Here is a 14,463-nt window from a genome sequence, read left to right on the forward strand (position 1 = left end):
ACCCTGACAGGTGAGGGTAAGTCCCTCCCTGCCTTCGAGGTTCCAGGACGGTAGACACTGTCAAAAGAAATGTAAATACAGTAGCTCAGTGTTGAGCAAGAGGGAAGCAGGGAGGTCACCCCAGGTCAGCCTGGGGCTGTTAAGAAAGCTTCCCACCTCCCTCTTCCCCTTCCCCAGCACCCCCCCCCCACCGCCTCCTTTCCCAGCACCCCCCGCCGCCCCCTGCCCCAGCACTCTGGAAGCTGACCTGGGCTCAAGGGCATAGGAGACCTCAGGGGGAGACCATGCCAGCAGCTACTGGCGGCCAGGAAGGCCCTTATGAACCTCGGTGAGGAGCTTGAACTTGACCCCTAGGGAGGGATCTGCATGACTCTGGCAGGTCTGTCCAGCTCCCGGGCAAGGAGTGACTGGAGGCCCAGCCGAAGAACCAGTCGGGCAGACGTCTGGATTCTGGGTGCGACTGGGTGAGGCGAGGCGGCCTCGGTGGCCCAGAATCACTTCCTCTCCCAGGGCTTCTTTCCTCCCCAGGCCTTATGAGGCCCCCTCAGCCTCCACATCTGCCCGCCCTGCCCTCCGCAGACGCCAACACCCCTTTCTGCAGCTCCTCCTGCCCCCTGCGCCCTGACTTCCACCGAACCCTCCCTCATGCTAAATGCTGGCTCCAGCCTCCCCCTGAATGGGTTCGATGGGCTGGTGGTAATTTTTCCTAATGTGCTCTGACCATCAGTATGCTCTTATGTTAAAGATGTTCACCTGCACACCACCCCAAAGTCATCACCCACCTCCCTAGCCTCTCCTGCCCCCTGCATCCCCCCCCCACAATCCCCCCATGCCCTTGGAACCCCAAACCTGGGCCGCCTCCCCTGTCTGCATCAACAGCGAAATGCATCAACAGGGTACTTCATTGCAGGCCAACCAAGCGGCATTTTCTGTCGTCACGAAGCTGCATCCCTTTGCTCAGCTCACCTACACGTGAGGGTGCTAATTAAGGAACAGGGCATGGATGATCCCATTTTCTTACTCATCCCCCAGAAAAAGACTGAATGACTGTATCAGCCTCCTTTGGGGAGACGTGCCCCCCCATCCGCCCCCCCCACCTGCTGGCTTCAAGGAAGAACTCCCTGTAGCCAGATTCCACCTTAACTCAGAACGCCACTCTCCTCCGGCAAAACAGTTTATTGAGAAAGGTGCTGGTGAGAGGGAAGACCTGGAGTCAGGAGTCCGGTTCCGTTCCCAGCTCAGTCGCCAACACCATCCATCCTCCCAAAGACTCTTGGATAACTCAAAGATTGTGCTTTGAGTGGGGAGAGGTCCCTTCCAGCCCTCACGACACAAATATGTAATCACCCAGGAAGAATGGAGCATTTACAAAGGAGTCTCCCCCAGCGAGAGGACCCACAGGTCACCTGGAGGAGCAGATCTGACTTCCAGCCCACTAGTAGGTTGGTGGGGTCACGTGGAGCCCCAACCATGTACCAGGGTGAGGACAAGGCAGTGGGGTCACCTGGGGAAGCGGGTGGCAAAGATGCAGACTCTCAACCTCAAGGATGGGTCTTGGGGGGCCGTGACTTCACTCAAAGTGTGGTCCATACCCAACAGACAGGGGTCTCCAGGGGCCACCTGGGGACTGTCCAAGGCTGCAGGGGGGACGGCCACTGCAGACCAGCAGAAGGCAGAGTGGGCAGGGCCCTTCAACAGGGCACAACAGGCTGGGAAAAAAGATCAACTTCCTTAACTGTGACGTTTCACCGCACACTTGTAACCAATACTTATTAGCCTACTTAAAAACAACTCCAGTGGCCATTTCATGATGTATGGAAATACCAAATCGCTGTGTTGTGCACAGGGAACTAACATTGTGTTGTAGATTAGTTGTACCTGGAAAAAAACACACACAACCCCATTGGTCCTCAGCAAAATAGCTCTGGCCTCTGACCCCCTTGCAGAAATTCAGATTTTAAGACACTGTATGAGGCCCCACCATCTTTCAAGGGCTCACCTCCCTGCGTTGCCAAATAGACCCTTGACTACAAATTTCATGGGTGTGGCCACATATCTCAAGACCTGTGAAATATGTTTTCCCCATATTTACCAGCTATTTCTATTTTTAAATCACAACTAAAGCCGAACCAAGCCACACCAAAGGAAAGCCTTAAGGATCTGTTTACTGGAAATATCCACAAAGGTCTGCAATGTCAACAGCAAAGTGCAAACATAACTGGCTCCGGTGAGAGCTTAAGTTCTTAAAAAAAAGAACAATCCTAAGCGGTTCACACCAGTTTTCCAGAAAACTCCACCAAAAGCATATTTCTCCTTCAACTTGTGACTTTGCCAGACTCCCAGGAAGCAAACCACCTGCTCTTTTCTAGATGGATCCCGAGACAGGTCCGTTTGGAAACGAAGACCTTCCCCCTCTCCACACTCCCCACCCCTCCCCACCACCTCCCGGATGGATGGCTGAGCCAGAATCCTCAAACAAAGACAGACAGGACCAGGCTTCAAAGAGAAGGGACTCGCCTCTGAGCACACAGCTGCCACATGGAGGACTCAGGCTTGCCAGACGCCCAGCTGTTTCACCTCCTGCTGCAGAGGCAGCAAGACCCCCGCCCTCCCCGCCCCTAGCCCCTTGGAACAACCAGCTGAGAACCGGAAAAGTCTGCTCTGCCCGGGGCCAAGGAGAGACTCACGAATGGGGGCGGGGGTGGTGCGCGCGCTTGGGTGGGAATTCCTCCTGGGAAATCACGCAGGGTCCATGTCGCTACCCAGAGGACCAATCTGGGGATTCTCAGCCTTCAATTCCGGGGCGGGGGCGGGGGTGGGGTTGTGGGAGGGACTGCGGGCCAGGGAAGCCGCCCGACCCAGCCCCTGGGTGGCGCTCAGACTCTCCACTCAGCCACCAGGGAGCGCCTCTCCTTTTTCAATGCTTTTAATGTTTTTCAGATGGTGAGATGTTGGTTGCGGTGGTCGGAGGCTGTGCTGGTGGCCGAGGGCACCCCCGTGCCTGCCCCCATCTCCAACCCCTTCCTCCAGGAGACTCTTAACAGGGACCACGCTCCCCCCCTTTCGGATGCCCCATCTCAAGCGGTACAGTTGTCCTCTCCCGTCTGGTCCTGCCTCCTCCTGCCCTGGGGGTCTCCCCAGAGCGCCGGGGGGCCAGGGTGCCTCCGGTCGCTCCTAGGAGCTGACGACGTGGCCGGACCAGGTCTCGTGTTTGGTGCCCGGCGCCAGGTGGGTGATGACCACCTCCACGGCCTGCAGCTTCTCGTTCTTGGGCGGGATGGAGCACATCTTATAGGTGACCTCGTCGCCTTCCATGGGGACGTACTCCCCCTCCACGCTGCGGGGCGAGGAGAGACATTCAGGTCTGACGCTGGGAGAAGCCAGACGCCGGCCCTGGGGCAGGAGGTGACCCCCTCCCTCCGCCCCGCTTCCCACCAGGCGGAGACACCGAAGCCCTCGGTCGTGACTGAGGGTCCCCTGAGCCAATCAGCTCCTTTCCCGGGAGCCCCGCCCCCAGGGATACTCTCAGGGCAGTTACACGTGGGCACCTTGGGGCTTATGGATGGAAGAGCCAGGAGAGAAAGTCTTCAGCCTGAGAATCAGAGTTGGAGGATGACCCCGCGGGGGTTTCCTGAGCAGCAGCCCAACCCCCCGCCCGGTCCAGGAGTCCTGGAAACCGGGCTGCACCTGATTTCTGGTTTCGGTTGTTCAGCTCCTTAGAATCCCACGGAGCTTTCCAGAAAGTCCTTTTCCCTCTCTTTCTACAGGACATGAGTCACCACCTCACCCGGAATGAGGAGGTTCCCATCTTGATGCCGCCTTGGCTTTACCCAACACCCCCACCCCAGGGGAAATATCCCCTTCGGATCCTTCAGGCCAAGTCCGGCCAGCTCTCCCCTGGGACTATATGGCCTTGACTGAAGAATCACATTGTAAATCGCGCTGCCCTCTTTGCTGTGGCCACCAGGAAGCTCAGGAGTAAAGGTGAGGCGTTGCTTTAGCACCGTCCTCATGTCTACACTGTACAGCGGGTCTGTGAAGACCAGGCGTGTAGGGACGTTGGAGGAGAATAAGAAAACATAACTCTCCCATCTCAACAGACATTTGCAAAAGGAGCCTAATTTCAAAACATGGTTTCTACATATTGTCAGGCCTGCTGTGTGGGGTACCTTACCTGCCACCAACAAAAAGACTGGGGGTTGCTGAGGTCAAAGATGGGGATGGGGTAGGGGGGCCGATCAGGTCCCCACAAATCTGCAAGCTGCTTCAAAGAGGTGGTGCCCAGCCTGCAGGGCGCCCTCCAGACCGAAGGCCGAGGATGTGTGGGCCCCACCCCGGGCGCCCCCTCCCTCCTCTCCCCGCCAGGGTTTCCAGACACTCAGGAAGGAAGGACATCAGTGAGCAAGTGGCAGGAGAGAGGGTCCAGCCCCACACTTCCTTCCGGGAGCAGAGTTCAGTCAGCCCCCATGCTCACCAGGGCAGGGCCCCCGGGGGAGTGCAGGCACCCACCCCCAGGCCAAACACAGGCTCACAGGACTCACAGGGACACCCGTGCCTGCCCACCAGACACACACAGGCACTCAGACCCACCCCCAAGTGAAAGTGAAAGTCGCTCAGTCATGTCCGACTCTTTGCAACCCCATGGACTATACAGTCCGTGGAACTCTCCAGGCCAGAATACTGGAGTGGGTAGCCTTTCCCTTCTCCAGGGGATCTTCCCAACCCAGGGATCAAACCCAGGTCTCCCGCATTGCAGGCAGATTCTTTACCAGCTGAGCCACCAGGGAAGCCCAAAGAAGGTTCTCAACTCACATGCACATACATACAGAGACGCACACACACAGAGAAACAGAGAGACACACACACAGAGACACATGCACACAGACATATGCAAAGAGACACACACGTGTGCGCACCCCCCCACACACACAGTCGCCTGCAGTGTCTCACACACTGCCACCACCACATACAGGCTCACACCCCCAGCCCTGAACACTGTCACGCAAGCCTGGCCCACACAACCTCATCACACTTGGCACCCACCCAGCAGAGTCACACACTCCCCCTGCCTCCTCCAGGCCACAGCGCCCACCCCAGCCCCAGAGCACCCCGATCAGCCGCTGACTCACTCGGAGATATGCAGGAAGATGTCAGGGCCGCCATCAGCCGGGGTGATGAAGCCGTGGCCCTTGGACCGACAGAAGCATTTGCAGACTCCTTTGTAGACTGGGCCCTGGGAAGCCCGCACCGTCCTGATAGAAGGCAGGGAGAGCATGAGGGGCCCCCACCAGCCCTCTAGGACAGCGCCCTGCTCTCAGGGGCACACCCAGCTCTTCCCAGTTCCCACCCACAGCTGTGCCTCAGGGCATTCTGGGCAGGGCCACCATGTACAGTTGTGCAGGTTGCGCACTGCACAACTCTGGGAGCCATTCGCCGAGAACCTGGTGACAGTGACTCTCTGCATGACGCTGGCAAAATTTTTCAGGCCTCAGTTTCCCCGTGTGAGTAAAATCCCCCTGAGCATCCTTCCCTCTGAAGGCTAACTTAGCAGCAGCCTCCACATGTTGGCCTGAGCTCTACACCTGCCAGGCACCGTGTGAGTCCCCTGCAGTACAGTGGCCACCCTGCTACTGTCCCCGTTTTGCAGCTGATGAGGTCAAGGGCTCCCGGGGAAAAGGGGCTTGTGTGTGGTTAAAGCCCAATGATCTAAGACCCCAGCGATTTTCCATCCCTGGCCGCCCTCATCCCTCACCCGCAGCTCACAACAGGCTCAAGAGGGGCCTGGGGGTGGCGCGGTGCAGGGTTTATGAGGTGCCTGCCCAGCTTCCCACCATCAGCCCTTTCCCAATCCCCAAGTTTCCCATGTCATAGACAGGGACTCAGAGGCGACCTGTCTGGAGAAGCCCGAGACTCACGCTGAGAAGGTCCTGGTGCGGCGAGTGGGCAGCGGGCTCGGCACCACGTTGCCCCGTAGTGGGGATGGTGAGCGATCCCGGGCCTGTTGGGTGTCCAGCAGCCCAGCCGAGGACTGATGGGTGGGGGGCTGGGATGGAGGAGGAGGCTCAGATGACATGGCTGACCTGGAGAGAGACGGGGGCCTCTCAGGGACTCACGCCTCCTAGGGGGGCTCTCCAGATGCCTCCCCATGCTCACGCCGGACAGTCTGCCATCTGAGACTCGAATACTCCTCTGGCTGTGGAATGCAGTCTCCAGGCTCACTCAGCGAGGACGTCACCTGCTCCAGAAACACGCCCGCTCGTCCCAGTTGGGGCAGGTGCCTGGTCTGCGCTCCTGTTGCAGCCATGCACCTCCTTCTGTTGACAGCTCCGCACAGAAACGCCGCGAGGACACCACTGGCCCCCTCTTTGTCCCCAGGACCCACAGCACAAGGCTTTGGCACACTCGGCGTGCATGCGAACTAAGCTGCTTCAGTCGTGTCCGACTTTTTGCAACCCTATGGACTGTAGCCCACCAGGCTCCTCTGTCCATGGGATTCCCCAGCAAGAATACTGGAGTGGGGAGCTATTCCCTTCTCCAGGGGATCTTCCCGACCCAGGAAATGAACCCAAGGCTCTTACATCTCCTGTATCAGCAGGCGGGTTCTTTATCACTAGCGCCAGCCAGGAAGCCCTGGCACACTCAGGCACTTGGTAAATTCTTGTGAAAGGGAGGGAGGGAGAGAGAGAAAAAGGAAGGAGAGAGGGAAGGAGGCAGACAGGACAGGCAGGAATGCTTCAATGCCAACTGCCTGGATGAGGACTCCAGCCATTCATCAAACCTTTCCCGACACCTGTTAAGTGCCGGGCACTATGGGGAAAGGGAAGCAAAAAAGGGACCCACACTCGGTGCTCCTTCAGGAAACTCCGGGACACAAATCAAAAAGGGCTCAGACCCCAAGTCAAGTCTGCATCCAGGAGGAAACCCGGGGCGCAGGGGGAGTGGGCAGGAGCACTTCAAAGGCAGCATCTCCGGCCACCAGGCCCCTGACTCAGATCCAGGCCTTGAAGTTCATTTCCACCCAGCCCAAGTCTCTGATCGCTGCTGAGAAATGGAATTCCCTCTGTGACCCCTAACACACATCAGAGGCCAGGGCCAGACCCAGCTGGAGAGAGAGGACTCTAGAGCAGTATGTGGCCGCTGTACCCAACTCGCTGGTGGCCTTGGCTCAAGGCCATGAAGAAAGAGCCAAAGACCAGGAGCCAAAGGACCTTGGCTGAGTCCTTTCCGCTGTCTGGGATCAGCTGCACTTTGGTGCAGCTGGGTGGGCGTCACGCAGCACCTGCTCAGGGTTGGTGTTGGGGGTTCAGGTGGGGCAGGTGCGGGCCCCCCAGCCCCAGGAAGGAGAGGAGCCTGACTCAGATGTCAGCCCCCCTTCATTCCCAGGATGTCACCCCCCGCCCATTCACAGGGCGTGGTAGGGCAGGAGCACCTCCACTGAGTTCTGCGAGATTCACACGAGGTTTTCACATTTAAAACACGAGCTATCTTTTAAACATCCCAGAGCTTTGCCCCCACAAGCAAGGTTTCCAGGTAGGTTTGAGAAAACTAGCAGCTCCGGCAACCAGAGCCTCCAGTCCACCTCCCCATCACTACCCCCAACCCCCGCCACCGCCCTGGCTTTCCTGATCTGCAGGCATTTATGTGGCCCAGGGCACCAGCTTTCAACCTGCATCGCCCAGCGGCACCCCTCTGCCCCCAACCCAAACCGCCTGAGAGCCAGGCCTGATTCCTCGGGGGACAGGCCCACCTCTGCCCCCCAAGAGGACCAACCGGCTCCCTCCATGTGGCCCCGCAGCCCCCTACACACTCCCCTTTCAGGACTCAGCTCCGTCTGGCTGGGAGGGGAAGCAGCCAGCTGGCTCCCTGGAGGAAGTGACATAGTACCTCCTGACCCTTCTCTCAGCTGCGGCCGCGGCCAGGGAGGACCGCGAGTCCCGGGAGCCCCCACCTCAGACAGGCCCCGGCGGCTTGGGGTCAAGGCTCCGGCATGACCCACCAGCACAGGTCATAGAGTCCTAGAATGTTCCAACGCCTGGGGTTCTGGGAAGGGGGGCCAGTCCAGAAAAAGGGAGGGCCCCACACCCAGGACAGCAGGTGGGAACCACGGGGGCCTGAGGACACCAGAGTGAGGCGGGGAACAGCCCTCCCCGCCCCTACCCAAAATCTCCCTCTTTCCACTGCTGTCAGGCACCTCTGACTTTAAATCCCACCCTTCCAGCTGTGTGATCTTGGGCAAGTTACTTGACCTCTCTGGACCTTGGTTTCTGTATCTGGAACCTGGAGATTTTTTTTAAAAGTCCTGACTTCACACCAGCATCAGTAAGTTGAAATGACATAATACATGTTTTAAGCATTCTGCACACCCTCCACCCAGAACAAGTGAGCATTTAAGGATCAGCTACAATTGTTATAACCGTCATCATAAAGTCATTCAACAAACACGCGCCTGATGGCAGGACCTGTTTATGCCAGTAGAGACACAAGACAGCAGGACTTCCCTGGTGGTCCAGTGGTTAAGAATCCACCTGCCAGAGCAGGGGACACCGGTTTGATCCCTCCACATGCTGTGGGGCAACTAAGCCCATGAGCCACAGCTACTGAGTCCAGGCTCTGCAACAAGAAGCCCACACACTACAAAACTCATAAACAAACAAACAAACAAGAGTGGGCCATTTGTAAAACAGAGGGCGGCTCTTCCAGTGTGATAAACAACCTGTGCAAAGGCCCTGAGGGTGGCAGAGGCAGGTGTGACTAAAGGCCAGCAAGGAGACTGGGGGTTGGGGGGTCACTGGGGAAGGAGGGGTGAGAGGCAGGAGATAGGTGGGTGGAAGGGCAGGCCGGCTCACGAACTAGGGCATTATCATCATCCCCACAGGTCTCCACTCTTCTTGCTCATGTCCATCCGTCTGACTGTCCCCCCGGCCCCTGCCATGCCCACCTCCCCCTAAAGCAGGTCTCAACTGGGGTTCCCTTCTCTCTCCTCCCCAGCCCCTTTGACTCTCCCAGGACACCCAGTCCCGCAGAGATGCCAACAGAAGCCCCCGGCTTAGGGACAGTGCAACCTGAGGGCAACACGGGGTCCCTCCAAGTCCTGGGCCCCAGCACTGGGGCTGGGACAGAGCAGGGTCCCCCTGACCAGCCTCAGGACCGGCAGCCCGCACTGGCGTTCACGTGGTGGGGCTGCGCGCATGCGCACTTGGCAGTGGGAGAAACTGAGGCATGGAGGGCCACAGAGCCTCCAGGAGGGAGTTGGGAAAGGGAGCTGCCGGCCTGGGAGACGCAGGGGCTTCAACCACCACCCTGCCCGCCTCCAGAGGGCCATCCATGCAGAGCACAGCTGAGGCAGGGGTAGACCTGGACGGGAGCCAGCCATGAAGGGCTTCTGTGTGGGGAGGCATGGGTTAAAGTCCAGCGATAAGGAAACCAGCTGGCGGAGGGAGGAGCCAGTCACCTAGGAGCCGGCTCTGGGGTCAGCTGCTGCCCCCAACCCCCCCACAAACACAGATGGGGGTGTTGAGTGTGCAGCAACGCCAGGGGGAAGCTGGCCCTGGAGGAGGCAGGGCCCACCCTACTAGCCCCTGCTCCGGGGCCTCTCACCTCCCTACAGCTTCATCCACTCCCTACAGCTGCCCACAGTCTGCAGAGGGTCGCCTCAGGCTGAGGCTCTAGGCCAGACCAGAGATAGGCCTCAGGCCTGCAACAAATTCAGACCAGGTGTCATGCCCAAGGCCTGTCACAGCTGCTGAGCATGTCTGCATGAGTGCATGCACATGTGTATATGTGTGTGGCTGTGAATGTGGTGTGTATGTGTGCACATGCATGAGAGTGAAGCCAGGCACACAAGCGCTTGCATACATATGAGCACCAATGGACTGGGCAGGGAGGGGTGGAGGAAGCCACCCTGCCCCCGGCACCAGCAAGGCCTTTACCCTGGGAAAGGGCAAGAAGGGGGCCTCAGCCCAAAATAGCCTGGGAATTTCCCACAGGCCCTGTGGGTCGTCCAGGAAGGTTCACAGAGCCCAGCTGGGCACCAGGCTCTGGTCTTCCCAGCCCCTCTTCCACCAACCCACAAATACAGGGACTGGAGACCCACCCAGTCCTGCAGAGCCCCTGCCTTCCTGCCCTCAAGCCCCACCAGTCACATCGAGGGCAAGTCTGAAGCGTCCCTGGTGGCCCAGTGGATAAGAGTCTGCCTGCCAATGCAGGCGACACAGGTTCAATCCCCGGTCCAGAGGAGCAACTAAGCCCGTGCACCAAAACTATATTGAGCCTGTGCTCTAAAGCCCGGAGCCACAGCCGCTGAAGCTGCAGTCCCCTAAAGCCTGTGCTCCACAACAAGAGAAGCTAAGCGACAATGAGAATTCCTTGCGCCACAACCAGAGTAGCCCCCTCTCACCTCAATGAGAGAAAAGCCTGCGCAGCAAGACACAGCACAGCCAAAATAAAATAAATAAGTAAGGACAAGTCTGTCTGAAGCCACATAACCAGTTGCTGACTCCAGGAAGGGATCCTTGGCAGTGCTTTCGGTCATTTACACTTTAGTGAGATGTTTGCAGTTCATTTCACAAGGCTCCTCCATTCTTGGTAGCTTTCAGGCCCTTGAGGGCAGGAAGATAGCGGTGGGAGAAAGAACTGAGCTTCTTTCTCAGCCTGGCGGCAAAGCCAGATCTCATCAAGCCTACTCTGAAAAATGGGGTGTGGAGCCTTCCCTGGATTTCTGGATGGGGGAGGCCAGGGCAGGGCACCATGTTCAGATACCTCCTAGCCAGGGGACCAGGCCCCTGCTGGCAGGTGAGAATGAGTTCCAGGCCACACGATGGGAACAGGACAGAACACTTTCCTAAGACAGGTATGGGGTCCCACATTCTGCATTTCTAAGGAGCTCCCCCCGGCAAGGCAAGACTGATACCGAGTAGTAGTGGTTATAGGGTTACTGGCCCGGCCCACCTCTCAGCCAGCATAATGGGGCACCAAATGAGTCACAAAGTCACCCTAGTCCACCAGGTGCCTCACCGGTAAACTGAGGCAGAGACGCCGCCCTTCCCCTCTCCACCTCCAGCCCCAGAGCCCCAACCCCGCAGATTGGGGGCACTTGGGCCGAACGGGTCAGTAGGACAGCGGGGTCCCAGGAAGTAGGAAGAGGTTCAAGAAAAGAGCCCCGAGGCGGGCTTGGGCCGCATTCCCCTCCGCTGCGCCCGGGGAGAGCGGGGCTCAGATGGGGGAGAGAGGGGTCGGAAGGAGGGGGGGAAGAGAAAAGGGGAGGGGAGGGGCCAATGGGCGGGGCCGGGCTCGGGGCAGGAAGGGCGTGGTCACGGAGGGGGCGGGGCTCGGGCCAAGGAGGGGCGGTGCCAGGGAGGTGGGCGGGACTGGGGCCAGGAAGGGCGGGGCCAGGGAGAGGGGCAGTGCCAGGGAGAGAGGAGGGGAGTTGGGATGGGGGAGCGGAGCCTGGCAACGGGAGGTGGGAGGGGTCGAGATGAGGAGGGGGCGTCGAGGGGATTTGCGGGGGCGGAATCAGGGGAGGGGGCGCGAGGGAGAGGCGGCCTGGCTGGAGCTGGCGGCGCCCGCAGCAGAGAGAAATACGAACAAGACACCGAAGTGCATCTGAGATGCCCATGCCCGGGGTGGGGCTGGGGGACTAGCCCAGCCGGGAACTGCTCAGCCGCCCCGGAGTGCTGGGAAGAGGCCGGAAACCCTAGGACCAGCGACCGGGAAGCCGAGGCGCCCTCCGTCACAGCCCTGCCGTTAGCGTGCCCGGCCCGGCCCGGCCCGGCCCGCCCGGCTCCGGGCCTGGGAAGCGCCCAAGCCCCTGTGGGTAACTCGAGGCCGATTCTGCAACCCCATCCCATCGCCCCCACTTCCAGCCTTCCTGTATTCCATCTTCGCCTCCATCCAGGGTTTCGATCAGACCTGAGTCTCAGGTCTAATTGTGCTCTCCGCTCCCTCTGTGACCTCCCCGACAAGCGACCTCCCCGTTCCCTGCCTCAGTCTCTCCATCTGTCAAAGGGGACGGTCCTGGTGTAGCCTCCCAGCCCGGCGGACGGAGGGTGTTGTACAGGAGGGTGCCAGATACAACGGCTTCAGGCAACAATAGTCGAGCCGCTAATGGTAGCACTGCCAGGCTCCGGCCGTCTAGAATAATCCCTCCCACGTCCGTCTCTGCTGATGGGACACAAACCGAATGCCCTGAATGCCCTGACTTTGCCACTCGGTGAGACAAAGACCGTTCCTCTCCCGAGGGGGCCTCCCTCTTTCCCGCCCAGGCCTCAGAGCCCGGCGATGGGCCTGGCTCAGCTCTTCCCGAGCATCTACTCGGGGCCGGGCTTCGCGATGCTACAGGCCCTGTTTCTGCTCTGTTGGGGCTCCGGGGAGGGTGATAAAGACCGCAGTATTGAGAACCCGCGGCCATCAAGGCCGCCCGGGAGAGGCAAACATAGAGGGGATTTGGAGAAGGACCCTGGCCCCGAGGAAGGGGCGCCTGCTTCAAGCCCTACAGGGGCCGTGAGGAAGTCATTCCTGGCAGAGGGGTCTGCAGGGACAGGGAGGGAGGGCGGGTGCCAGAAAGGGGCTGGGACGGTCTGTCTGGGGGAGGGAGATAACAGAAAACTCTGGTGAAGAGTTTAGGACTGAAACGACATCGAGGACATCAACAGGCGATTTTAAGCCCGGGGTTGATTTGAATCTGTTTTTACAAGTTCCCCCTGCGTTCAGGGTAGAGAAGAATATTGGAGGGGCAAGACTGGGAATGAAGAGACCAAGAAATACATATATATTTTAAAAAAGTAAGTAAAAAATGTAACAGTAGCTAAAGCTCCCGCACCCCAGTCCTGGGTCAGCTATCTCCTTTTATTCTCACACACCCCGTTATGGTAGGGAAACTTACATCCCCAGTCTACGGATGAGGAAACGGAGGCTCAGAGAAGTCTTCTATGTTGCAGTGAGACCCTCCCGCCTGTGGGAAAGGAGATCGTGCCTGGAGGGGGCTGAAATCCGGCCCCCCACACCACTCCCAATACATACATCCACTCCAACCCCAGATAAGCTGTTGGGGGCTTCCTTTTTAGAAATCAAAACAAAAAACCGTTGCATTTCCGGCCTGAAAACTTGGGCTGCCAATGAGGCCGGCAGGGAGGGAGCCCGTGGGCGCGGGTGAAGTTTCTCTGCAAGGCCTCCGGGGGCCCCCCCATCCAGACGCAAACACCCCGGGTGAGCGCCCGGCAGCTCCTCCTCCCTAGAGGCGGCCAATCGCACGGCGCCAGGATGTCCCCGCTCCCTCCCCAACCTCCTCGCCAGGCCTGGCAGCGGTCCCACCGCCGAGCCCGCAGCTGGCGCGGCCAGGCCTGGCTGGGGGCTGGCTCCACCTCCCCGAGCGGCGCCCCCGCCCCGCGCGCCTCGCCCCAGCGCCTCGCGAGTCACCCCATCCAGCTCCATCCAGCGAAAGCAAGGGGAGGGGTGGGGGTGGGGGCCCGGGAGGAGGAGAAGAGGGTTTTTTTCCTGCACCAAGAAAACAGGTGGCCAGGCGGGACATGCAACCAGACATCCGCGCCAAATCCCTCGGGCTGTTGCCACACCCACCATCCTCCAGGCGGGGATGAGTAACCCGCGCTGCCCAAACAGGCCACTGCCGCCCGGCCATTTCCGAGGGGCCCAGAAACCCAGCCGGGGAGCTGGAAGACCCTCCAGAGTGGGGATGAATGGGGGGCAGCGGGGGCAGAAGAGGCCGAGGTCCCATGCCGGAGGTTCTTGGGCCTCCCTCGGGGCGAGGGCACCCCCACCACGCCCTTTCTGGGGTCTCCGGAGAAGCTGCCTACCTGACTATCCGCTTCGCTCCACCAGGCGCTCAGCTCCAACTGCGGGGAACCGAGCTGGGGAGGGGGCGTGGTTGGCAGGGCGGGCTTGCCGCGCCCGCCCCTGGCCCCGCCCCCTGGAGCTCTCGGCCAATGGGGCCGCGGCCTCGAGGAGGGGCGGGGCGGGCGGGACCAGTCCCTACGGGACCTTTGTGTCCGCGCGCGGGACTGGCGGGAGCGCGGGGCGCATGGCCTGGGGTGGGTGGGTGGGGGTGGCCCGGGCCCTCGTCTGTGCTGCACACCCCCGGCCGGAAGTCTCCCGTGAAAAAAGGAGAGCATCTGGTCGTCGCGCCCGAGCGAGTCCCTCCCCACGCCGACGGCGTCGGATTTGGTCCCCGACTCGACCTTCGCTCCAGAATCCGGATGGACCCCGGGCACCTCCTCCGTTTTAGCAGAAAGAAAAAGATACAAGAATGACGAGAAGGGATGAAGAGAGTGGCCGAAGGGAGAAAAAGCAAACCAAAAAAATGCAAAGAAAGAAAGAACAACAGCGAAACTGGGAGAACTGATTTCGTTCCTTTTGTTTTGTTTTCAGTCTCTGCTCCTTGAGTCCTCCGCGTCTGCAGGTAAATGAACTTACTCCCATCTTACAGGAGGGAAAACCGAGGCAAGACAGGTG

The 14,463-nt window shown here is 59.6% G+C and overlaps 1 protein-coding gene across 1 annotated transcript; it reads right to left on the reverse strand.

Moving 5' to 3' along the window:
• Nucleotides 1-1,161: 1,161 nt before the first annotated feature.
• On the reverse strand, nucleotides 1,162-13,944 carry CARHSP1 (calcium regulated heat stable protein 1). Its single transcript, XM_065924310.1, has 4 exons — nucleotides 13,809-13,944; nucleotides 5,916-6,080; nucleotides 5,130-5,252; nucleotides 1,162-3,337 (listed from the first exon to the last, which is right to left on the reverse strand). Exons 2-4 carry the CDS (start codon nucleotides 6,071-6,073, stop codon nucleotides 3,175-3,177), a joined length of 444 nt encoding a protein of 147 aa, XP_065780382.1. The 5' UTR covers nucleotides 6,074-6,080; nucleotides 13,809-13,944; the 3' UTR covers nucleotides 1,162-3,174.
• Between the last annotated feature and the right edge of the window lie 519 nt (nucleotides 13,945-14,463).

This window comes from Muntiacus reevesi, chromosome 2 (genome assembly GCF_963930625.1).
Source record: "Muntiacus reevesi chromosome 2, mMunRee1.1, whole genome shotgun sequence".
NCBI classification, from domain to species: Eukaryota; Metazoa; Chordata; class Mammalia; order Artiodactyla; family Cervidae; genus Muntiacus; species Muntiacus reevesi.

Excerpts from the sequence above, each read along its gene's own strand:
- CARHSP1 (XM_065924310.1), bottom strand. The coding sequence starts at position 6,073 with ATGTCATCTGAGCCTCCTCCTCCATCCCAGCCCCCCACCCATCAGTCC. Across the intron at positions 5,253-5,915 it reads CGCACCAGGACCTTCTCAGC|GACGGTGCGGGCTTCCCAGG; the intron begins GTGAGTCTCGGG and ends GCCTTCTATCAG. Across the intron at positions 3,338-5,129 it reads ATCTTCCTGCATATCTCCGA|CGTGGAGGGGGAGTACGTCC; the intron begins GTGAGTCAGCGG and ends CTCGCCCCGCAG.